Source organism: Carassius gibelio, chromosome B1, assembly GCF_023724105.1.
Source record: "Carassius gibelio isolate Cgi1373 ecotype wild population from Czech Republic chromosome B1, carGib1.2-hapl.c, whole genome shotgun sequence".
Lineage (NCBI taxonomy): Eukaryota > Metazoa > Chordata > Actinopteri > Cypriniformes > Cyprinidae > Carassius > Carassius gibelio.
The window spans coordinates 1,460,876-1,486,350 of NC_068396.1; the positions used below are offsets into that span (position 1 = coordinate 1,460,876).

The following is a 25,475-nucleotide window of genomic DNA, read 5'->3' on the forward strand; positions in this document are numbered from 1 at the left end:
ATATATATATATATATATATATATATATATATAATATATAATATATTCTCTACTGTCATTTCAGCATTAAGTGATATGACCTGATGTTACCAGGGCAGTTTAATATCCTAACTTAGCATAATGTAAATGTATGCTAAATGATTGTTTACATGAAATGTAAGTAAATTATTGTTTTAAAAAGGGTACGCTCATGGCAGAAGTTATCAAGTTTTGTTAAAAAAGGCCAAGGCTTGTTGTTAATATGTACAGTCCAGCAATATATTTACACAGAGATCTGCAGCAGCTGCGCTTACCTGCTGTTCTGCATCCGCGTCTTATTGGCTTCTAAGTGATCCCTCCAGTCGATAACACAATAAATCTGAAATGATTAAGGCCTTTTAATTATTAAAACATAAATAAGGAGATCAGCTTCTTTCAGTGCATAATCCTTCCCAGTCCTGCTTCATCACCGTTCTTCATTAAGCTCAACACAGTAAGTTGAAGCTGCATCTTTTCCTCTAATAGCCCTCTAAGGCAGAGGTGAAATGAAAATGCTGATGACTCGGGGAAATTAAAGTCAGTGAGGTAAGGTTCTCTTACATCTAACCTGTGCTATACAAAAGAAACCATTAGTGCTATTGTAAAATTATATCCTCACTGACTCGAGACCTTCATTCAAATGACCTAGTCTAAATTGACAATTAAAACTTTTCCGTTTACAAGTAGAGCAAAAATGTGTAGGTCTTCCAGAGTAATGCCGTATTAGTTTTACAGTTATTCATGCTATTAAAACGTCTTTGAAATTTAGTAAAAATATTATCATGTCAGAGCCAGCAGTTTTAGTATACTTTACTCAAACTCAAAAGACATTAAATGGCCTGTAATGCATATGATGGCAAAAATGTGTGTCAAATTGATAAGTGATACGTTTTAGTGAATAAGCTCAATAGAGTGAACTTGGATTATCCGAATCAACCGTACACATTCTAGGTTTCACAGGTAGTACACTGGTAAAAAAAAAAAAAAATTCATTAGATTTATAGAGTTCAAAAGTTTTTTCTTGTTTTTTTTTTAAAAATTTTTTTTAAGGTAATTAATGTTTTTATTCGTCAAGCATGAATTAAAATCATCACGTGACAAAGACTTTTACTTTGCTTCGTTCAGTGTTGAGTACTCGAGACTCGGACTCGGTCTTGGACTCGGTCTCGAGACCGTATTTTAATGGTCTCGGTCTTGTCATGGACTCGTGTGCATTTTGACTCGGTATTGACTCGGACTCGAACATATTAGGAATCGGACTTATGCCCGAGTCCACTCGAGTCCCAATCCAAATATTTCATGATTATTACTGTATGTTAATGTTTATTTAAATTGATGTATGATTGACACATCCAATGACTGGTGATTTTCTTTTGACGTGAGACGTTAGGCCAGCAACACACTGGATGCGTGGCGCAAGCGCCTCAGCTGCGTGGCGTGTCTGTTTTTAATTCGGCTCCCCTGTTAACAGGTTAGATCTTGCAGACTGCCTGCGTGAGACGCGCGTAAAACCCGTGCATGCTAGAAATAGAACCGACGCCTATTTTTCACGCGACACGCGTACATGTTGGAAGCGTTTCCAGGCAAAATATACTAGGAAAATATGTTTATATGTCATTTTGTACACAAATACATATTAATTCATGACATTTTGATATTTGAAAGTCTATAGGTTGACATAAATTCAGATATAAATGTAATTTTAAAAATAAATTAATAATGGTCGATTTTCAAATATTGCACCTGTCAAACATACTCTATTTTGCCGTCAATACTGTTGATGGTGTCTTATCAGTAGGTGTGTAAAAAAATAAAAAAATAAATTTGATATTGTAATAAAAAAAATAAAGAGCCTGGTTTTTTTGGCGGCCTCCCTCTATGTCACCTACAGCCGCAGCAGCGCGCCAAGCGCCGCGTGCAGGCACGCTTCTGGTGTGTAAAGACACAGAAAACGCGAAGCAGCCACCACGCTTCTGGCACGCAGCAGAGATGCCACGCAGCCAGTGTGTCACCGGCCTTAAGTTACCCTCCTGCCTCCGTAACTAAAAAAACTTCGACTAGTGTGTATTTTACCCTGCATTAAAACGCACCATCCAGGGAAATTAGCATTAGATTATCCGTTGCTGTTACAGAAAGTGATAAAATGGTAACTGTTGTCAGTCCTCGCTTCCTCTGCGCCAGTAGAGAGAGTTTTTAGTTGGGGTGGATTGATCATGAGACCACATCGTGCTTGGTTGGGTAGCAGGATGGTCTCCTCAATTATTTTTTTGAAAAGTAATTATGCCCATCTGTAATCTTCACAACATCTAAAGTGCACATAATCCAATACATTGTAAGGATATTAGCAGTCATTAGTTAAGCTTCAAGGTTAAAAGTTATGTAAAAGCTGTTACAGTTGAACATTTACAGGTATAGTGGTACAGTAATGTTACTTATACTAGAAGTGTTATGTAGAATTACAATATAGAGTCGTACAGTAATATTATGTGTACTAGAAAGGTTATATGGATGTGTATAGTGGTACAACGATGTTATGTGAAAATGAGCACTTAATATTGACAAGTAACACTTCATAATACTAATAAAATTACCTTACATACATACCGTACATACAAATTACACCACATACTATGTGGCCCTTTTACCCTTTATTGTTTCCACCAAACATTTGATATACTCTTGAAGATTTCTTTAGGTCTTGTCTCAGACCCAATCTCTCTGGTCTCGGTCTTGACTCGGACTCGACCCTTTCTGAACTCGGTCTTGACTCGGACTCGACCCTTTCTGAACTCGGTCTTGACTCGGACTCGACCCTCTCTGGACTCGATCTGGACTCGGACTCGAATGAGCTGGTCTCGACTACAACACTGGCTTCGTTACTATTGTATTTCAAATAAATGCTACAGTATGTTCTTTAACTTTGTATTCATCAGATAATCCTGACAAAAAGTCAGACTTTGAGTCTGTGGAAAGTCCCAATTCACAGAAACAAGTGTGTGTATGTGTGTGTGTGCGTGTGCGTGTGCGTGTGTGTGTGTGTAATGTTTATATTTACTGTTTTTATCAAATGTTAACACTTTAAAAATAAATACAGTAGGTAAAATGATTTACAGGTATGTTGTATTATATATACTCAAAATGCATCAATACCTGGTATGACAGTTTAACATTTATTGACTGTTCCTGTGATACGAGTGCCTATATAGACAGTTTGCAGTTTTAGTCTCCGTCTGGACCTACAAGTCTTTTATGAACTGCACTTGAGGTCCTCTGGAGCTTGCAGTTACAAAGTTAAGATAAAGTGCAGAACCAGCAGGTACTGTATGTTTCAGTAAAATGTGTAAAGAAACATAGCTGCATGAAAGCCACATTTTGTGATTTGCTACACACTAGAAGTAATAATGTGTAGTCAGTCTGTTATGTCTAAAAAATAAAAAAATAAACCTCAGCAAAAAGCATGAAATATGAAACATTCTATTGTATTATAGCACATTCTATTGTATTATAGCACAAATTTGAACAAAAGTTGGACAATTTAGAGATCATTATACAAACATGTTTGACCACAGAGTGTCTTGTTTTGCCAATCAGATTCCAGAATCCAAGTCTTGCAGGATTGTTTGTTCATTTGTTTTGGAGATATACATATATTTAGAATTTTACACTTACACTTACACTTTTACACTAAGCTTCTATAAATAGCTAGTAAAGATCTCTCACTACATGCCTGACTTCTAGAGTATAAAAAAACTCATCAAAAAGATCAAAAAGGAAGAAAACAAATGAGTAGAAAAGTATCTTAAATGACAATTAAGCCCGAGCCATAGAGGGGAATGTACTATGAATTGTTAAAAAACGTGTCTCGGTTGTTGTTCAGGATTGGATGGTAACTGATGGTTCATTTATTTGGAGGACGTGGATTCTGTTATTGTTTTATTACTCTGGTTCTGAATCCTCTTACTCTGAGAATGTGGCCTGAAGACAGCCTTTATGAAATATTCAGGCCTGAACATTGATCCAGAGACGTATAAATGCACTGCTAACAATGCTATGATTCCCAAACTCAAGGCAATGATCATCTATAGCTCACGACAGGAGGAGTTCTGGATCTGTCGGTTTCTAATCCTTAAGCTGGAACTGAAGGGGACATTTCTACTAGTTTGAGTGGACAGTGTCAACTCGTTCATAATGCACCAAAAAAATCAGAAAGTTAAGCAGGCTATGAGGGAGTTCTCACAGAATGCAGAAGCACTCTCTGGATGTGTGATGTATATTAATACACTAGTGGTCAAAAGTAAAAAAATAAATAAATAAATAATCATAGCATTAGTTGTTTGATGAAAAATACAGCGAAATCTGCAATGTTGTGCATTAACAATTTAAAAATATATATATATATATATATATAGATCACAGTTGACAGTAAAGACATTTATAATGTTCAATATAATATTACAAAAGCTAACCTAATTCATTAAAGAATCTTACATTGCTATTTCCACAAAAAAATATAAGTAGAAAGACACTGACAATAATATGAACCATTATCAATAATTGAGCAGCATTAGTAAACTGACAATAATTGAGCACCAAATCAGCGTAGATAGATTTCAGGATGAAAGCTTTGTCTTTTTTTTTTTTTTTATTACATTTATATACATAACATTTTCACAAATAGAAAATTGCAATGTTGTTTCACAATATGACCGGTTTTATTTTATTTTATTTTATTTTTTTTTATCAAAAAATTCTAAATATCTTAATTATTTTACAATTTTGACCACTAGTGTATGTGTTTATTTATAAATCATTTATTTTGTTATATTTAATTGTGTAACTTGGCACATATTGAATAGAATGCTTTTAATTCGTGTGACTGTTCAGGGTCATGGTACTTCAGTGGCCTATGTCAATAGGAATGTATGATAATACTCTTATTGTGTGTATCCTCATATTTTATGGGCAAAGCATACATGCAAGAAGTTGTTATCACTAAGAAAAATGTTACTCTTTGCTAAAAGGCCTCAGCCATACACAAAACTATAGCATGTTGCTGAGATAGATTTTTAGTCATCATTTATGGCTGTGCATTGAAGTGTGAAATTAAAAAAAAAAAAAAAAAAAGGTGGAAAGAGGTTGTGCGAGAGACAGTGGTTGGGGGAAAAAAACATTACCTTGATTTTCTAAACTAAACGCTACATTTGCATGAAATTATATTTCTCTTGTCAGAGTCTGAAAGTGCCATTTCTACATTTTCTCCAGCTTCATCCTGCAGCCCAGAGCAAAACCCATTTAGAGAGTAGAAGGTTGTTTTGATAATGAAAGTATCTGACTGCTTACTGACGAAATGGCGAAGCAATGTGAAGTAAAGCTACGCATCTACTTGTGGCTTCGCACCTTAGGACAGATCACATACGCATGCACACAAACACCTTGCAGTGTTGACACTCAAGACGAACATGCTCTAGGCCAAAAGAGCTGAACAATTCTCAAAATTGTCCTGGCTTTTGCTATTAAAAGCATTTATTTCTTCAACTTTTTTGACTGCATGGACATTTTGGTAGTTATTAAAAAGTCCAGGTAAACGACAGGCTTTAAATGTCATCGAAAAACTGATAGCCCCCGGAAACTAATGTGCATTTGATAAAAACAAAAACAGGTCTGGCAGCTTATTACTCCAAAGTAGCTGCATTATTATTTAAATGATTCACAGTGATAATTAAGTGAGTCATTAGTGACTTTTCGCTTTAAAAACACTGTTTCTCCATTGTAAATGAGAAAGTCACTCTGCACTGCTCACAAACACAGTTCTGGAATGTTAACAGAGAGGTTGAGTGATATAAACTGCTTGACCAATCAAATTACTGGACCGGGAAAAGGCTAATGCTCTTTTGTTTGTCCTGAACTCTTCTTTTTGTGCTATTAATTAACTTAAAAAGTTTGTCCTCAAACTTTCTTCGAGGACTTGATCACGTATATTGGGTGTCCTCTTTCAAAGTCACCTGAAGATGCCAGTTCCTCTGTCCACATTAGCATTACTTCAGTTCACCATTTTCATTTCATTTCCCACAATACCATAATGAACTCTTGCAGCCTCTCTGTATCTACCACCAGCGAGAGGTAAATCATCTGCCCTTCCCTTCCAGCGTGTTGTCACTTTTATTACATCTACGCAAATATTTTGGCTTTTAGCTTGGATGCAGCTATGCTGGGGAGTCTTTATTAACCGGATTGAACTGTGAACTGAAGCATTAAATAAATGTTGCACTTGAGGCAGATATTTTTCAAGATCTCATCCTGACGACTGGTGTTTGAATGGGAGCTTTAATTACAGCTGAAACAAGAAACCTGCAGAGAAGAATAATAAAGAAAGCCAAAAGGAAAATAACAAACAGGAGAAGGAAAGGCCGATTAACGGCGAATTTATCACATTGATGCCAATCTTCCATTTTGCCAGAAGGGCCTTCTGTCTGAAAAAGTTTTTATGGTTAACTTTTCCCATTTTATTTGAGGCAGCTAATGAATGTTACACGTAAATAAACACAAAATACTTGTAGTAAAGGATTTTTTTTTTTCTAAAGAAGCAGCCCCAGTATGTCTGTTACCTGTTTGGAAGGCATCAAGTTTCATTTTTTGTGTCTCATTGTTGATTCTCCATTGGTATCAGTTCAAGCTGTCAGTCAGATCCAGTCCAGAAGACTCCAGACTGTCTGTTACTGTGACCTCTCGCAGCTGGTCAGTTTCCATCAAAACCTTTTTTTTTTTGGACATCCGTTTCCATGGTGTGTGGTCTGTTTTTAACCAGAAACCAGATGCATGGTGTGGACAATAGGTGGTCTATATATAGCTTTTATTTTGAGGCATTGTAATTATTTGTAAAACATTAAGGCTAGGCTTGTGGTAGAAGTGCTACTGGATGAAAAATAGTAAGGAAGTTTTTTAAAGGCATGTTCTGGGTTCAATAATAATTAAGCACTTACTGTAAGTGTCCCATTGAGGTGCATACAGTCAAAGTGAATGGGTCCATAAATGTGAGAGTACTCACTTATTCCAAAGTCATAAACATAAACCATATGGATGTTAACATGATTTAAGTGTAAAAACTTGCTTACTAACCTAAAGTTAAAAGTCTAAAGTCATCCAAATTATCCAATTTTGCAACTTTATATGAAAGTGTACACATAAAACCCCAAATAACAACTTGTAACTCAGCTCAAGTAATAATCAAGTTTTAATGTTAGAATATAAGTGTATTAATTAAATTATAAGCTTCCAGGAACGAGATGAAAATTCGGTCAGCTTCATCTCGACCTGTATTGAGCCTAGAATATTTCTTTAAATCATTCTTTAGCTCACACTATTCCTTCAGTGTTGTTGTTGTTTTTTTCTTGCTTCCAACTGTAATGGTCCACTTAAGTCTGTTTCACTCCAGAAAAAAAAGCATGATTGGGGTGGCAAAAATAACTAATATCATGAAATTTTTTGATTTATGATTCCTCCAAATCCAATGTTTTTTTTTTTTTTTTTTGATGATGATGATATTTGTGCCCCCATAAGTTGTATTTATGATATGTACCTCCAGGGGCATTGCACCATGCTAATCAGCTAAACCTTCATAAGTCATTAAGTGACATTAAGTCAATTAAGTGATACTTGCAATATTCCAAATTGTTTATTAACTGTAGTAATTAGCTTAGAGTAAATCATTATGTAGCAGTAAAGTAATAAGCTTGTAGCAGTAGTATGCAGAGAGTGACTGATTTGTTGCTGTCTAACCCGGATCCCTCAGCTGGTCTGAGCATCTAATGGCTTGTCCTATATGATGAAATCAGCACGAACTTGTCCTGTCTTCCTCCGTGCAGAGCAGCTCTTTCCTGAGCTTGTTAGGCACCCCACGGTTGTGCTGAAGGGTTGCCGTTGGCTGCTGGAGTTTTCCATATCCCCCTGTCCATAAGCTTGAGAATTCTTTTGACAAGCTTGAAAACTCTTTCTCTAACTTGTGCTGGCAGGCTTATTTTACACACTCTGAAAGGCTGTTTTCCCTGCCAAAACCAACTGGACTGAAAACGCCAGAGAAAGACCGGATGAGTGTGTTTACAAATATGTTGAATGTCCTGATTATGTGTTGATTATGTAAATATCAGTGTTGGGGGGTGTAGATGCATTAAAATGTTCTTGTGTTGTGCATGAAGGGCAGAATAAGGACTATGGTCATACACAACATGTTTTTGCATTTAAATACGTGAGACACAATGCAGTTAAAAAAATTATAGTAATCATATAGTGAATAAATATGATATATGTGTGTGTGTTTGTGTGTGTGCAGTATAACATTTTTCGATTACACTTTATTTTGATAATCCACTTTAGACATTCTACTAACCAAAAATAACTTTGCAACTACATGTCAACTAACTCTCAGAGTAGACTGTTAGGGAAGGTTTTGGGATAGAAGAATAAGTTAACATATACTTGCATACTTTAAGCTTCTCACATTCAGTTCGTTGTATGTTGTAGACACATCAAAATAAGGGGCCCTATCATACACCCGGTGCTGCACAAGTGTTTTTCCACATAGTGTAAATAGCAAATGCATTTGCACCCATTTGTGCACTCATGGGTGTGCTGGTCTAAAAAAGATGTGTGTTCAGGTGCATTGCTATATTGAGGAACTGAAAATAGACTGCACCATAGACCAACTCAAACTTTGTCTTAAGTCAACAGGGAATTTTTTTTTATTATTATTTAAAGATTGCGTTAGTAGAAAATGTGCCCCTGGGCAAGTTCACTTGACGTGTTCACTTTGGTCATTTCACAGAGGGATGTGCAGCAGCACACAAACATTTTTAAATATGAAACAATAAAAGATGAAAATGCAAAAGATTATTATTGTGTATGCTACATTAATATAAAATGCCTACATTTCATAGTCATTGCGTGTATCAGAATTAGGCTACCTGTTTGCTGGTGGACTAGCAGCTCCGTTTTATCTCTGGATACACGGTCTGTCTTTGTGCTTGCCAATTCTGCCATGTAAATAGCAAATCCACCATAGTGTGAGTGCAACTGCCTCTTAAATGGAATTGGAGATGACACTCCGATTGGTTTATTGCGCATTACGCCCAAAAAACACCCATTACTTATTAGGAGAATAGGGAAAAAACCATTTAGACCATGCACACCGAGCGTTTTCCCGTTATTAAACTAGCAAAATTGGATTCGGACACGCCATGAGTGCACATGCACCGTGTGCTTTAGACCATGCGCTTAGATCTTTAATATAGGGCCCAAAGTGTTAGAAGGTATTAAGTAAACAGTCTACTAATAATCTAATGACTGCTAGTTGACATGAAGTTGGCAAAGTTACTTACTGTTAGCAGAATGTCTAAAGTGGACTATCAAAAAGTGATACCCATTTTTCCATATAATTTATGTGCCAAATCATGTTTATGAGAATTCTTGATTTCCAGCCTTGATTATGTTGGTGCATTTGTACATGATTATTTAAAGATGATTATTTAGATTTGGGAGTTCATTTCATTCATCATGTAATTTTTTTTTTTTACTTACCTTTGTGTTTCACAGAAGAAAAAAAAATATGGCAAGTAAATGATTATATAATTTACATTTACAAGTGAACTATTTCTGTAATAATGAAGTGCGATCAATTTGAATGATTGTCAAAGCAAATATTTACACCGTAATAAGGACTGTTACCGTTCCCTTAACAGTTTTCGGCAGGTTCTCTGGCTGTCAGCCAGCCTGTATCCAAGTGGCTCTCAGAGCAGCCCGCTGATGAGCTTGCGCTCCAGACAAATTGATCTGAATGAAAACCACTCCACCCCAAAAAGAGAGCTCATTTCATCTACCTTTTGCTCAGCACCGTCTGGTACACAATTTACACGACATACTGTACAGGGCACCTTGTACTCTTAATTTGGAAATGTCCTAGAGCGAGCTGTCAACACATTAAATCCACCATCAACATTATACACCAATACACCCCACTCATTTAAAACAAACATCTTAAAACCAGACTAAAACTCATTGGAAGGAGTGACAGGCCTCAGGGGGACTAAAGCCATGGTGATGCCAACACTGAGCCACTGCAGGGCCAGCGCATCGCCAGCACTTGAGTGAGTGGAGATGTAATGCTTGATGACAGTGTAGGGGTAATGAAAGGTTGCTCCCACACTGACTAAAAATTCAATCTGCCTGCAGAAACCACGAAGTTCCTCAAAAGCCTGATAGGTGTTTCCAGCTACATACTGCGAATTTAAACCTTAGTGACTGGATTTTACATCCTAGCAAGTGTTCTTTTTGATGTGGTTTTATGATGAATTACTAAGGAAAGAAAATGGCCACTGCATTTGAGTGAATGCTTGAGTTGTTGGCACAATTTAAGCAATGGTACAAAACTGATGATGCATGAAATGTCTAAAAAAATACCTTGACCTTTTTAGGGGCTATTTAGCAAACAAAACACACACATTCAAAAAGCAAGGACTCAACTGCCGATGTAAGGGCTCTTTAGCTGGCAGCCCACGGCCAAACACGCCCCGTCAATCATTTTTATACAGCCTTCCGATTGATTTTGATAATCGCTGCGCTGCCTGATACACCAGGGTGCACCTGCACAAATCTTAGCGATTGGATTGTGGTACATATTCAGAGTGTGTTTAAGCTTTTTTTTCCTGCCCACAGTTGAGCTGAATATTGTTTCAGGCAAGAACCAGAAGCATTCCATTCCATCTTGTTTTATCCAATTAAATTGATTTATGCAAATGCAGACAAATGATGACACAGTGTCTTAGTGAAATTAATGATGAGAACTGAAAGTTTCAGTTCAAGAAAGAAATGACAATAATGTTTGCTTTTTCACATCTTCTTAAGTATGAAGTGGCAGTTCTGTATTATTTAAGATCTGTGACATTTTTGAAAGATTTGCCTTATGCTCAACAAGATTGCATTATTTGACCAAAATACAGTAAAACCAATGATATTACATTAAAAGTATTATTAATAATAATACTGAAAAGAGTTTGATTTATAAATTACTGAAAGCATTTTTTTCTTTTTTATTTGTTGTCAAAATGTGATCTTTTTTTCAGGATTTTTATAAATAGAGGCTCAAAAGAAAGCCTTTTGTGACATTATAAATCTCTTGTCACTTTAGATCAGTTTAATCCTACTGACCCCAAACATTTGAAGAGTAGTGTGTAGTTTATCTATTATTATTTCTATAGCCATTTTCTCTCATGTGGATTGTTAACTTCATGGTTATTTTCTTTTCATACATTTGTTCTTCTTTTCCTAATTTGAAAGATGTACCCTAAATTGTTAATGTACACAGACACATGTAAGTGTTTTGTTTTTAAAGTTATCTTTCTCACAGCAAAAGTGCTACGGTCTAATAATTATGAAATTTAAAAAAAAAAGGAATTTGAAAAAAAAGGAGTTAAAGAGCCCTGGCCTGTGATAAGTGTTATTTTAATCTTTTAATCTTTAATCTCACTTTTTCTTTTTTTTTCTTTTTTCTTTTTCCTTTTTTTTTTAACCATGTATTTTTTAATACCTTCATAAGGCTAGTATTTTCCCCTCTTTTGTAAAAGTGTTTTGCAAATGCTAATTAGAATCATTAAAAATAGAAAAGGAAAGTTTTTTTTTGTGTGTGTGTGTGTGAATTTTGCTGATCCTCCCACTTTAGCATTAATGTATTAATAGCCCACTTGTTCTCTAAAGCCAAACAATTTTTTTTACATATTAAATTAACACCCTCCAACCCCCCAAGCCCCCCCCCCCCCTTTTTTTTTTTCTTCATTCTTGACTTTAAATTTATCTCCATCACTAACTCATTCTTTTGACCTTTAATAGTGAAGGCTTAAAGGGGGAAGAAAAACAGCAACAAATGATTCGCAAAGGTTACTACATCAAAACTATTAGGCAACTGTATGTCCCTGGAACATAAAATGTATCTCTTGCGGTTAAAACTCACACATTATTCATCAGTGGTTGAATTTGGGTTGCTAATTTAGTCCGCAATGGCAATTAAGTGTGAAATGTAAAAATTTAAACAGCAAGGCTTTCTCCAAAATCCACAGTGTGCATTGTTAGTGTACAAGGGCTTAAAACAGGAATCTCATACATTTTTACTCAGGAGGGAAAGAAATGGATTTCTCATTAAAGCTCAGACAAAGACATCCATAACGGCTTCATGTAATATCTGTTATGAAGGGCAGTTCAACACCCCAAAGACATATTAAAATCTGGTATTTTCTGCATCCAGTCAGCCATGATCGTCTCTAACATCAGTCGCCAAATCTCATTTATACACTATTATGTATTAATAAATACAGAATGTGTTCAAATAATTCCCATGTGATATTCCTCTTTAGCCTCCATGAAGTTATTGTAACAATCTTGATCATGTATAATTATTATTATATATTTTTTTTTAAACAGATTTGCATGGATAATAAGTGCATGGTCTTTGTAGCAAGAATTGTGTTTTTATTATTATTATTATTATTATTATTATTATTTTATTGAATAACCACACATATTCTCATTGTCCAATTATAGTGCTGAGCACAGAACTTATTCCTCTCTGCTCACACTTAGCCACCCGCAACTATTTGCCTGTCTAAGAAAAGGGAACAAACAATGCTCAATTCATCAGATCAGTTGGAAGGGCCACAGAGAGTACTACGGTATTTTTCATCGTGACTATCAAACACAACTGCAATTTGCAATTCGAATTTATATCAGTCCTAATGTGCTATGCATGTTCCTCTGGCTTTTTGAGTAAGAGCTTTGCATTGTTCCACAGATTGAAAGCGGCATTAAAATAAACCATTCGAGTGGAAAATGAAGGGAATAAAAAAAGAAAAGGGCAAAAAACAACCATGGTGATGAAATATGTAATGTTGTTTATTGGGAACAGTCGTAGGGAAAACGTTATTATGAGAATTTGTTCATTCATACTGGGAAGAGCACGCTAAAAAGGCATCCATATTATTTGAGCTAAAGAGCTTTTCAATAAGAAAACTTCAAAGTGGGCTCGGAAGAAACTCTGTGCAAATCAAAGTGATTGCTGGGACAATATTGAATGACTATGCACAGGAAGACTTGGCAAGCAGGTTGTCTTGAGGAGTTTGGCACAAATCCATCCTGATTAGAAAATTCCACCTGCGGAATTATCTGGAGTTCTTGATCAAGCTCCTCTGCTTCTCCATATGTACCGCAGGGAGTCTGAAACTGTAGAATTTTAAGTCTGAGCTCTAGTTATGCATTGTTTGACATCTTACAGGTGAATTTTATGTGGGACATGGCAAAATGTAGAAATATTAACTGAGATTAAAGAGATAGTTGACCCAGAAATGAAAATTATGTCATGATTTAACAGCATGCCGTTCCAAACCAGTATTACTTTATTATTATTATTATTATTATTATTATTCTGTGGTGCCTTTAACCACAAAAGTAAGACTGATGATGCATTCTCCTGATGGCACTACAGTCTTTTGTTCTCTGGAGGAAATTAATGTCATTTTTGAGAATCCAGTATACCATTAGACTATTATTGAAGTGTCCCCAGGCATTTTGACAAGGCTAAACGTAATGACTCACTATAGAGATCGTCATATATTCCTACTGTATGTTGTGTGTGTGTGTGTGGGTGTGTGTCTTGTTTTTGTGACATATCAGGAGAGGTTGACTTATGAGGACATACTGTAACCCATGTCCCCATTTTTCAAAACACTTATAAATCATACAGAATGAGTTTTTTTTTTTTTTTTTTTTTTTTTTGAGAAAGTAAAAATGCACAAAGATTCCTGTGAGGGTTAGGGTTAGGTGTAGGGTTGGTGTAGGGAGATAGAATATACAGTTTGTACAGTATAAAAACCATTACGCCCACTTTTCACAAAAACAAACGTGTGTGTGTGTGTGTGTGAATCGAAGAGAGTCTTTTGGGTGGTTCCTCCTTTATATTCTATTACATTTGATATTCTCAGCACATCTTAAATTGCTTCTCATTTGCTTCACCACCACCAACATCGATGTGTTCGTAGGCTAATGTGCCCTGACCTCATGCTTAGTGAAGTTATTAATGAAAAATTAACATTTTGTGATGGCACTGATTTTTACCATTGAATAAAATAATCCCTAGTTCTCTTAAAATTACTCCATATTCATTAAAAATTTGGATTTTATTTGCAAGAGAAAATATACAAATGCCTCTGTCTTCTAGTGATAAGTCTGGTATTTTTTTATAGCTTGTTTTGTTTATTTCTCTAATTGAACAGATTCTAAATTCAAAACGAGTGCAATCATCTAATTGTAGAGAATCGTTGACATTGGCAGGGTTTAAAGCAACCTCCAAGGCCAGGGCGTTCATTTAACAGACATTTCGCTTTTTAAAGTGTAGGAGTTGAATTTTAGCATGAGTCAAAAATAATCTCTTTTGAATACAAATGCATGTAGGTGGCTGTAATGATCATATTCAGTCATGTATGCTCCTACACAAAGCACTAAATATGATGTTTGATGGTTCATTGAATGGTGATGTCAGTCTGACTGTAAAGTAGACATCTGTAACCCCAGTACAATGAATCTGCTCTTCAGTGCATTGCCTCAAAGCCCAGAGCAGAAGTCAACTCTGAGTAAATGAACAGTGTGATGAGGATATCTGCCCACGCAATGACACTAACACTTGTCCTCACAACTACTGATTCTCTTGCTTGGTTTATACCACCTATTTATTAATTTCTCTGATTTTCTGTATTTAAACCTCTTTTGTTCACTCTATCAATTCATGTGTGTTTTAAATAAGCCATCATTTTAATGTTAGCAGGTATTAAAGGAATATACAAATGTAGTATTCAAGTTCACCCAAAAGATTCTGAAAATTTACTCAGCCTCATACCAACCAAGATGTAGTTTGTTTGTTTTTCAGAACAGATTTGGAGAAATTTAGCATCACATCACATGATTATCAATGGATCCTCTGCAGTGAATGGGTGCCGTCAGAATGAGTGTCCAAACGGCTGATAAAAATATTGCTGTAATCCACAAGTAATCTGCAAGACTCCAGTCCATCAGTTAACATCTTGTGCAGTTAAAAGCTCAATTATTTGTAAGAAACAAATCTGTCATCAAGGCAGATTAACTTTTGGCCAAAATACAAGTCCATAATAAAAAAATTTCCTCCAGTGAAAAGGTCCATCACCTGTTGTCCTCACACATTAATATCCACCGTGTTTGTTCAGACCTGTTTTGGACAGTTTTTGCTTGTATAAGCAGTGCTTGATCTGTTCATACTTTTTTTCCTGATCCATAGAAAACAAATTTTTTTAACTTGATAAACCAGTGAAGACATGATGGATAGAGGTCTGTAAAGTAGTTTAAAAACATCTTAATGATTTATTTATTACAAACATGTCTTTTCACTTCAAAAGATGTTAATTGATTGACTGGAGTCATGTGGATTACTAGTGAATTATTGTGATGTTTTATTAGTTGTTTGGACTCTCATTCTGACGGCACCCATTCACTGCAGAGGATTGACTGGTGAGCAAGTGATGTAATGGTACCTTTCTCCAAATCTGTTCTGATGAAGAAACAAACTCATCTTGATCTTGGATGGCCGGAGGTTGAGTACATTTTAAACACATTTTCATTACTATTCAGACATATTTCTGTAAGGCTATAAAATTCTTGTTTAATTTAAATAGTAAAATATTTTAAATATATAAAATACATAAAATCTAAATATATAAAATTATTAAATAATTCAAATTTAAAGCGTTATGCAGTATTAATATTGTATACATGGCATCCTACTGCCTCATCAACTAAATAAATAAAATTAAAATTAAAAATTAAATCAAATAAGAATTATAAATGTAAAACATGATTGAATAGTGAATGAATAAGTAAAAATAATATGTTTTTACATTGCAAAAGCCCACGTCAGATACTTCATTAGAATAACTCAGTTGTGTCTCTCTGTGTTAGTGCTGAAAGTGCTTCTAAATGGCGGTTTCTTCCATATGAAAATATGCAGCAGTGTGGCTGTGTTTAAATGTTAGCAGATGCATCAACCCAGAGGCAACAGGTGACATGACAGTGATAAATGCACTGGCCTATTTGCTCATATCTTCTTCTTAATGGCTCCCTCCTTTCCACAATCCCCCCCCCATATCTTTCTCTTTTTCTGTCTCTGCAGGAAATGCTGCAAGTGACAACAGCTGCTGATGGCAGTGTTTAGTTCTTCAATAGTTTATAGCTGTGTTCAAGTTGACTATTGACTTTTTTTTTACTTAGTGTCACACTGAACACAAAAAGCATTCAATATTTCGTCTTCAGTAGTGATTTCTACTCAAATCTATCATCTCCAAGGTTTCTGTCAGATATATTTTGATAAAAACATACATGAATGTCTTTCAGGCTTCATTCAAACTAATGAAATTCAGCGACATATTTCAGTGATGGTGTCTAGGTGGTGCCTAGATAGGATTGAATGACTAAATAAATAAATAAATAAATCCCCTTAACTATAAGAATGTGTTCATCTCACCTTGAAATTAGTTTTTTCAGAGTATACGTTAATTGAATACATTATCACTTTATACTCTCTATTTAAATATGTAACCTCAGTAGAAATAGTTAATACATTGTGTTTCCAAAGTTTTGATTTCTAAAGCTTTAGATTTTATTCGTTAAAATGGTGCACAGATATCTTTTCATTTATTTATTTATTTTTCAGTTAGCAATCTTTTAACCTCAAGATATTTCAAACTGTGAGGTTTTTTGTTTTGTTTTTTACCATCAAACACACACAAAAAAAACTTAAGTTTCAGTTTGTTCTTCAAGCAAATCTATTGCATGACTTTAAAATAATTGCAATGCTTCACAGGGTTTGTTTTATGTTGTATACTACTTTTTTTGATGGAAAAGAGCAGCATGGACATTCTGTAAAATTCCTCCTTTTGTGATTCACAGAAATAGAAGAAAATTCCATAGAGATTGAAATGACTCTGGGATGATGATATTGATGATGAAATAATTAGTTCACCCAGTTTTTTGGATTTTCTTTAAAGCAATTCACTGGCAGATTTCATCCATCAAAATGTGAAGTCTGAAGTTTTAGAATGCTTTCAAGCCTGCAAACTTCAGGTTTTCATTGAAGCTGCTTCAATTCTTCACTGTTCCTGCACATTTGTCTAGCACAGATGAATTGAAGTCTTGTTTATGCTATATCTAGAGTGTTTTTTCTCCAGAGAGCAAGTGATGTCATTATGTCTTGATGTGTTAGAGTGCATCAGCGCTCATTTCATTGACCCACTGAAGCTCTTGTCACTTATTCTCAAGTTTTCTTTTGATTTTATCCTAGATTATCCCTTCATCTTTCCATGCATCTGTTTTGACCTTATTTGTTTTTTTACCTTTTTTTACCTTTTTTTTTTTTTTTTTTTTTTTTTTGCTTTTCTAACTGACCTTTTCCCTTCTAAGAATCATGAATTTATTTATGTATTTGCTGTTAAATACAAAGTCAGTGGTGGTGTGCGTTCATGCATTTGCAGTATGATAAATACAATAATGCACTGCTTATCATAGACCCATAATATAGTAGTTATACAGCTTTGTGGAAGCAGAATGTTAATTTCTCCTTGTTTGTCATCTTATTTCCTGTCTTTTTCAGAGTTATATCCATGGCAGCAGTCAAGCACAGTTCGTGGCTGAATCTCACATTATTCTTCTGTTGAGTATCCTTTCACATAAAACCTCTTTCTGCACAATGAACCTGCCACTTTGTTCTGTTAATGAAGTGAACCGTAATAACCCACTAACTTCATACAGATCTGTTTTTGTTCTGGTAATGTTTCAAAATTTAGGATGTGCCACTGAAAATTACCCCAGCCTTTTCAATGCAGCTTAACTTTATTTACTTGTTTGTTTTCGCTTTAAATATGATTGAAAAAAGTTGGAAAACAATGCTAATCTTGTCTACATATTCACTGATGAACATTTACATTGACAAAGGTTTTATTTCTTGAATAAAAATGAAAATAAATGGGACAAATTATTATTTGTTATTTGCATTTAGTGCTTACAAAAACATATGAACACAGAAATATACTGTTATATTCTTAATTATACACATACTATTCAAAATTTGAGATCAGTAAGATTTATTTATTTAGAAAGAAAGAAAATTGGTTCCACAAGGATGCATTAAATTAATCAAAAATGACAGTCAGTAAAGACCTTTGCTACAAATACTGTTTAAAAAAAAAATGTGGAAAAATAATGCGCTACTGTTTCCAAGTATAGTAGCAGTAGTAGTAGTAGTAATTATTATTATTTAAAGAATAAATTACATTTTTAAATATGTTAAAATAGAACATTACTGTTTTTTTTATTATTATTATTATTACTATCATCAAATGAATACAACTTGGTTACGAATTAGAGACTTCTTAAAAACAATACAAAATCTTACTGAAACTTTTACATTTGCTTAGAATATATACATTTTGTCAACTAAAAATTATATTTTATGTAAACAAGTCAGATAGTAGATGCTTTGGTCATGTTTGTTAGTCTGTGGTTATAAAATCTGTCAAGGTGCAAATGTATGAAATCTTCTTACACTTTTCGGTGTTTATCCTCAGAAACTCTCAAATGCTCTATGCACACTTGCTCACCTGGCCGGGCTGGGTATGCCCTCCCGAGTGTCGCTCTCTGTGTGAACTTCCCTTGTAATTACGTGGGTTTGTTGACTGTGCCTGATGGGTAGAGTGAGCAGACAGACAGAGACCCTTTGCTACTGTCTGGCTCGGCTGCTGGAGGAGAGGGGAGCTTCTGGCTGCTGGCAGAACAGCTCATGTTTGTCTGTCTTCCTTGCGCTGACACCTAGCTTTCCCCCAGGCTAGAGGAGACCTCCCAGCTGAGTGGAGTGTGCTCAGAGTTGTAGAGTGTCTTGTTTCCATTGTGTTCAGAGTAATTGAAATTTCCAGTTGTGCTAAAACTATGTTTTGCCAGACCGATAAGTAATTTTGCCACATCCAGCCACATCCATGCTGCTGGTTCTTTCTTTGACTTCCATCTTAGATGCTGCCATCACCATGGGAATGGTCCTTCTGAATGAAGCCGCCACCTCTAAGGGAGACGTGGGAAAACGAAGGAGTAAGTTGGTTATATTTGTATTTCTTTCTCTCATATTAATACCCATGTGAGGGTTTTAACAAAAATCATTTAGTAATGAAGCTCAGAATAAAAGTATGTCTCATTGAAGGAGTGACCATAACTATGTCTTGGAACTGGAGTATTTTAGAGACTACTGTAATCAACTTGTAATTCCCGGATGTAATTAATGTTTTTTTTTTTTTTTTTTTTTTTTACTTCAAGCATCTTTACACTACCGGGTAAAGGTTAAATAAAAATAATATTTGTACTTTTACAAGTTAAATACCTCAAAGGTGACAGTAAAGGTATTTATAATATTACAAAACATTTCTATTTCAAATGCATTTTCTATTTGTCAAAGAATCTTGAAAAAAAGGCTGCATAAATATATATATATATATAATAACAAGGACCACTATTAATAATTGAGCACCAATAATAACTGATAAAATCTGAGCAAGTCAGCATATTATATTATTTCAAAATGATTGTTATATAGATAAATTCAGATTTTTTTAATATATCATTTATTTGTTAATTTTTCTTAACCTTGAAAACTTTTTTATGCCCATGCATTTATGTTTGCTATTATATATATATATATATATATATATATATATATATATATATATATATATATATATATATATATATATATATATATATATATTTATATATATTTATTTATATATATATATATATATATATATATATATATATATATATATTTATATATATTTATTTATATATATATATATATATATATATATATATATATTATCATTATCATTATCATTATTATCATTATTTTTTTACAGCATCACTTTTTCTTTTTTCTTTTCTTTTTTTGGTCACTTTAAAATTATGCTAAACCTTTACTTCAAGTGTAAAATTAGCAAGACAAAGGAGTTGGCCTTTTTATTCCAGAAATAAGAAAATTATTTCCACTCCTCACTTTTCCACCACAGAATATCAGTTGAGATGTGGTACAAATGACACTGAGAAGGAAATTATATGTCCACTGCTGGACATCAAATTAAACAAACTAGTAAGAGTGTGAACAGTGTTTTTAAGAGAGTTTGTTTTCTTGAAGTCGATAGGGCTAAAAGTGCACAGTTAAATAAACACCCAGTAAATGGCCTGCCACCCACAACCACAGCTTTGAGTCTTCCAAGGGCAAGGACCACTCACACAGTGTAAAAGAAATCTTGTTTATTTCTATGGTTCTGTCAAAAAGAGCATTTTAAATATGCTGAAAAAGCATCTGTTAGATGTATGCTTTTCAAAGTCATGGTTTCAGTGTTCTTTAAGAGGCATAAAAGCATCAAAGCAGCATACTTTCCCTTTTTGCATATTGATATTGTGTGTTTTATTGTGTTGTGTTTTCAAGTGTGTGTTTGGCTGCTGATAACTGTGAGCATGAGTATGTGTTTTGCATCCAGTATGTGTGTGTGTGTGTCCTGGTATCACCTCCTGCTCAAATCTATGTCCCACTTACAATGCGTTACATGACTGTCTTTTTTTCCATCTGTGCTTCTCACATCAAAACTCGTTCCCTTTCCCCTTACTGAAGTGCTTCTCAGGGGTTCCCATAAAGACAAGCATCTCTTCCTGACTCTGATAGATGACTAGCTTTCCATGTATTATCACTGCATTAGCTGTGGAGACCACTTAATGTGATGGCCTCCGTCCCACCCTCAAAGAGTCATCCTCAGCTTTGATATGCTAATGGTAAGAATTATGGGTAATATGTAAATGCTGAGTTATGTAAATGCTGAGTTATTTTTGGCTTGGTTTCAAACTCACCTCCATGACAAACAAGGGGAGTGCTTTTTGTTTCTGATTTTAGACTGCTCAGAAAAAAGACGTGAGCTCTTTGTGCAATACACTGCGAGACAAATGCTTATAATTACTGTATGTGTGTGTCAGCATAAGTGTATAATTGTGGTAATTGCAATTTGTGTTTGTGTGGGTTTGTGAGGCAGGAGCTACAGCAGTCATGGATACGTACTTCCATTTAAATGTGGTGCACACATTGTTTTTAACCTTACTTGTGTTATTAACTCCTGCTAAATAGCACTCAAAACACACAGACCAGTTTTAATTGAGCTGGAAATGGATTTAATGCTGATTTAGAATGAATCTGTTTGTTGAGCAGAGTTACCTAATTGAACCTATGCAAATAGTGAATATAATTATATTTTAGCGTGTATTCTTCTTAAAATGATGTAGGATTGCTGGTTAATTTCACTAATTAAAATGAAACAGTTTTGGTTTGTAATTCCCTTTGAACCTTTTTTCAAACAGCTGTGTGGCTATTTGGATGCAATCCAAATATATATATATAAGAATTGTATCAAAACCTAGTGAATTATGAGTCAGTTTGACTGGCAAACCAAAAATTCACACCCCTAATCTATAGCTGTCTTTGTACTCAAATGAGGTGAGACATTATGTGATTTGAATGCATTCACCATGTTTAAAGCAGATCTGATGTGGCATTTTATTTATACAGAACCAAAGTCTAAATCCTAAAGTAAGCTCTGGTATTTCCTCCAGGAAATGCAAATCTAGGGTTTCATAATAAGATGTTTTTATATATAAGATTAAGCTTGATCTAGACAGGTGGATGTTTTAAAATTATTCATATCCTTCATAAAGCTCACATTAGCGGGTGTTTTTGCGACATACACCTTCTTGACATCCTCTCTCCAGAGGTTGTGTCTCACATTTTCCCCTACGCCACCCAAATTTGCTGTGGCCATCATCTGCCACACTAGGGCCGTGGCTCGGGGGTCAGAGGTCACATTAGCACAGCGGATAATTAAACCGGTTGTGGCACCTCGTCTCCCCAGCACTGGGCTTTTCCTACACCTGTCACTGTTAATTGACCATTATGCATATATGAATCTACATTATTATAATCTCATCAGTCAGTCTCAGAAACTTTCAGAGTGGCGAGAGGTCATTTTACAGAGAAAGAGACTGAAGGATGAATAGATTATGTGTAGAGAGAGGGGGAAAAGAGGAGGTCTGCGTGCCCATCTTGAAGCGCTTCCCTTGAGGTGTGAGAGGAGGAGGAAGACCCTGCAGCTGAGGCAGATGTTTGCTCTGTAGGCACTGCTGGCTGACCCTCTGTGGAGGTACATGAAACAGGCACACTGATTAATTTATGCGATGGGGTTAAAGTAATAAGTTCTGACTGATGAGATAGCACGTCCTGATTTTGCCAAGTTCGATGTGTTCCTAGGTCAACATATTTTGTTGACCCTGGAACAACATTTTACTCCAAAAATATATTCTTAACCATATCCCTACACCTAAACCTAACCTTAACCATGAGTAATCCCTAAAATCAGAGGAAATGATAGATGAATGACACTGATGTACAAGCACCAAACACTGATTTTAAGCGTAAACTTCCCAAAATCTATAAACTGGTTCTTCAAATCTGATTGGTTAATCACAATCTTGTTCCAGGGTCAACAACGATGTTGTCCCAGGAACATGTCTCACTTGGTAAAATCAGGTTGTGCGATGAGATACATGCGTGTGTGTCATACATGGGCATGCATATATATGCTTGTGCTTTTGAGCATGTGTCACAGAGATAAACTTACTCTTAACGAGACGGTGTCTGAATGAATCTGTTCACTTCTGTCTTGTGTGCTTTTTTAATTTAGGTTTGGGGTCGGCCCTTTACTTTATGTCTTGGGTTCTGTTGGAATAAACTGTGGGTTTCAGGGGCAGCAACTAGACAAATAAATCCTAACTTTATTATTTTTTATTTTATTTTATCAGTCAAAAACTAGTACTCACGTTATATTTAAGGACAATGCCTACACTAAAGTGTGTGTGTGTGTGTGTGTGTGTCAGTGTGTCTGTCTGTTTGTGTGTGTTTGTGTGAGAAGCCAAGAAAGTTTTTACGTTTATAATTAACTGCTATGACTATATAGACTACAGAGAAAGAGAAAGCGACAAAGAAAGATAATTTATGATAGAAACATAAATTATTTATTTAAGTGTCTTTACTTTCACTCTTGAACTATTTACTTCATACTGAAAGTATTAATACATACAAAACAAACAATTAAATAAAAAGTTACTCCCACATTTCAACAGTATATATATATATTTTTTTAATGATTTTGCTGCAAAGCAAATTTTCATGTGGAAATATGAAAACACTGTGTGTTCACTAGATTTTTGCCACAGGGGATTGTCTGAACTTTTTTTTGTTTGTTTGTTCGTTTTTTTTTTTTTACAGTTTTTGCAATTCTATAACTTAAAATCTAAAGTCAATATTTTTGCCAATGCATTTTTATTGAAATACAGAAGTATACAAAATCTCCAAATTTACCATTGCTGAAGTCTATTTTAGCTTAAACCTAACTAGTTCTTGGTTAGTATCTCCATTTTAATATCCTTGGTAACTTCCAGAACAGACACTGTCAGGGTTTTATTTATTTATTTATTTATTTACACTATGTAAAGTAGATGTTTTGATTAATCTTACTATTTATGCCTCTACAAAAGCATTTGCTTATAGAAAATGGTGAGGCTTTGTGACTGGAGATATTTAAAGGACAAACAACACATTGCACTGATGGATCACAAGGCTGACTGCTTGTTTGCAGGTCCTTACCTAACGGAAGAAAAACAAAAAAAACTTGCTATTTGTTTGCACCAGTCATAACACTGTAAAATGCTTGAGTAATGGAACACTGTGAGACTATAATAGATATTGACTTTTTTTTCCAACAGGGTTAGAAAACTCAACCTATATACAAAAAAATCCTATCCACTGCCTTCCGACAACTACATTTTCTGTTTTTATTTTACTCAGTGTAACACAGATTGTAAGACGGGAAGGAGGAGGCGGGAACCGGCGGACATTTAAATCAAACTTTAATAACAAAATAAACACAAAACAGCACGACAGCCCCTCGCAGTCGACCCCTATTGCCCCTTATAGGCCGGGGGCTACTCCCGAGACTGCACTCTACTCCCACCCCATTACTCCATCTTCCTCGACTCTCGGCACCACCCAAAACTCTCACCATTGTTTCAAACAGCAGATAGCAATTATACACTAGAAGTCAGTGCAACAGTGGTTCCTATATAGACTTTTAAGTGCATTTCTGTCAATAACTTACTGTTTACAACAATATTATTGAGCCAACATTATTATTTTTTTTCATGCTGCAGATGCTGTCTCTAAAATTTAACTCGGAATATTCTTTAACATGCATTCACAAAGAACGTTAATACATTTGAGACACACAGTTCAGAGGGGAATAGTCCATTATACAGCATTAAACACATTTGTAAAGAAAGCAGATGGAGTTTCTTATAGGCTCATCATCATAAAAATTATATTTAATGCATAGCCAAAGGCAAACTATTGTATGCTGTGCCATTAGGGAGAAAATAAAACACTCACTAGTTAAAACAAGTGCAAAAGCTAGCGAAGATTAAAAGAATAAAAACAAGGTAAAAGGTTGTGCTTTGAAACTGTTCACAACAGGAGGCCAGTGGATTTGCAGCACATAGGTGGTCCAGATGTTTGGTATGTGTTAAAGCAGCAATGTAATAAACTGCATGTTATGATGATAAATAAGGATAATATACCTCAACAACTAAAACCCAGTGTACATGTGTAAATAGTATTTTTCATGGAGCATTCATTTAAACCAGTGGTCACCAGCCTTTTTCATTGAACTTGGCTTTTATGAAAGACAAGTTGAAGAAATGTAGATAACGACTTCCAATATGAGGCCTTTTATTTAGTATTTTAATTAGTGATGCACATTTCATCCAAAAATGTACGTTATATCAGTATTCATTCACCCTTATGTCACTCCAAACCTGTGTGTCTTTCTTCTGTGGAACATTTTAGATATTTTGGGGTCTAAAAACCAACATTGGTTCCCGCTGACTTTCATCGTATGGCCAAAAGAAAAAGAAACAATTTTATTTTTAGGGTGATTTATTTCTATAATATAATTGTGGATCTTTTACATCTAAAACATTATGTACATTTGCACAGGCTGCAAAATAAACCTCTAAAATGTGACTTAAACTGTTAATTGCTACTATGCAGAATAAGAATACTTGCACAGTGAGTGGTTGATCAAACCCAGCGGTCGTCATGGAAACACACTGACTCGAAGCATTTAAAATAGGAAGATGCCAAATGAAGATTGTCAGAGTAAGCAACACTTTAGTTTCTAACCCCACTTCCCCCCATCAAAACATTTACGGCA

General features: G+C 35.0%; 1 protein-coding gene across 1 annotated transcript in view; it reads left to right on the top strand.

Annotated features, from left to right (window-relative positions):
- The window catches only part of LOC127948508 (tumor suppressor candidate 3), a 70,785-nt gene that overhangs the window by 41,047 nt on the left and 4,263 nt on the right, over positions 1-25,475 (top strand). The window contains exons 7-8 of the mRNA XM_052544986.1: positions 17,723-17,786; positions 19,135-19,209. Of these exons, the coding sequence (XP_052400946.1) occupies positions 17,723-17,786; positions 19,135-19,209 (139 nt within the window). The remainder of the gene's footprint in view (positions 1-17,722; positions 17,787-19,134; positions 19,210-25,475) is intronic.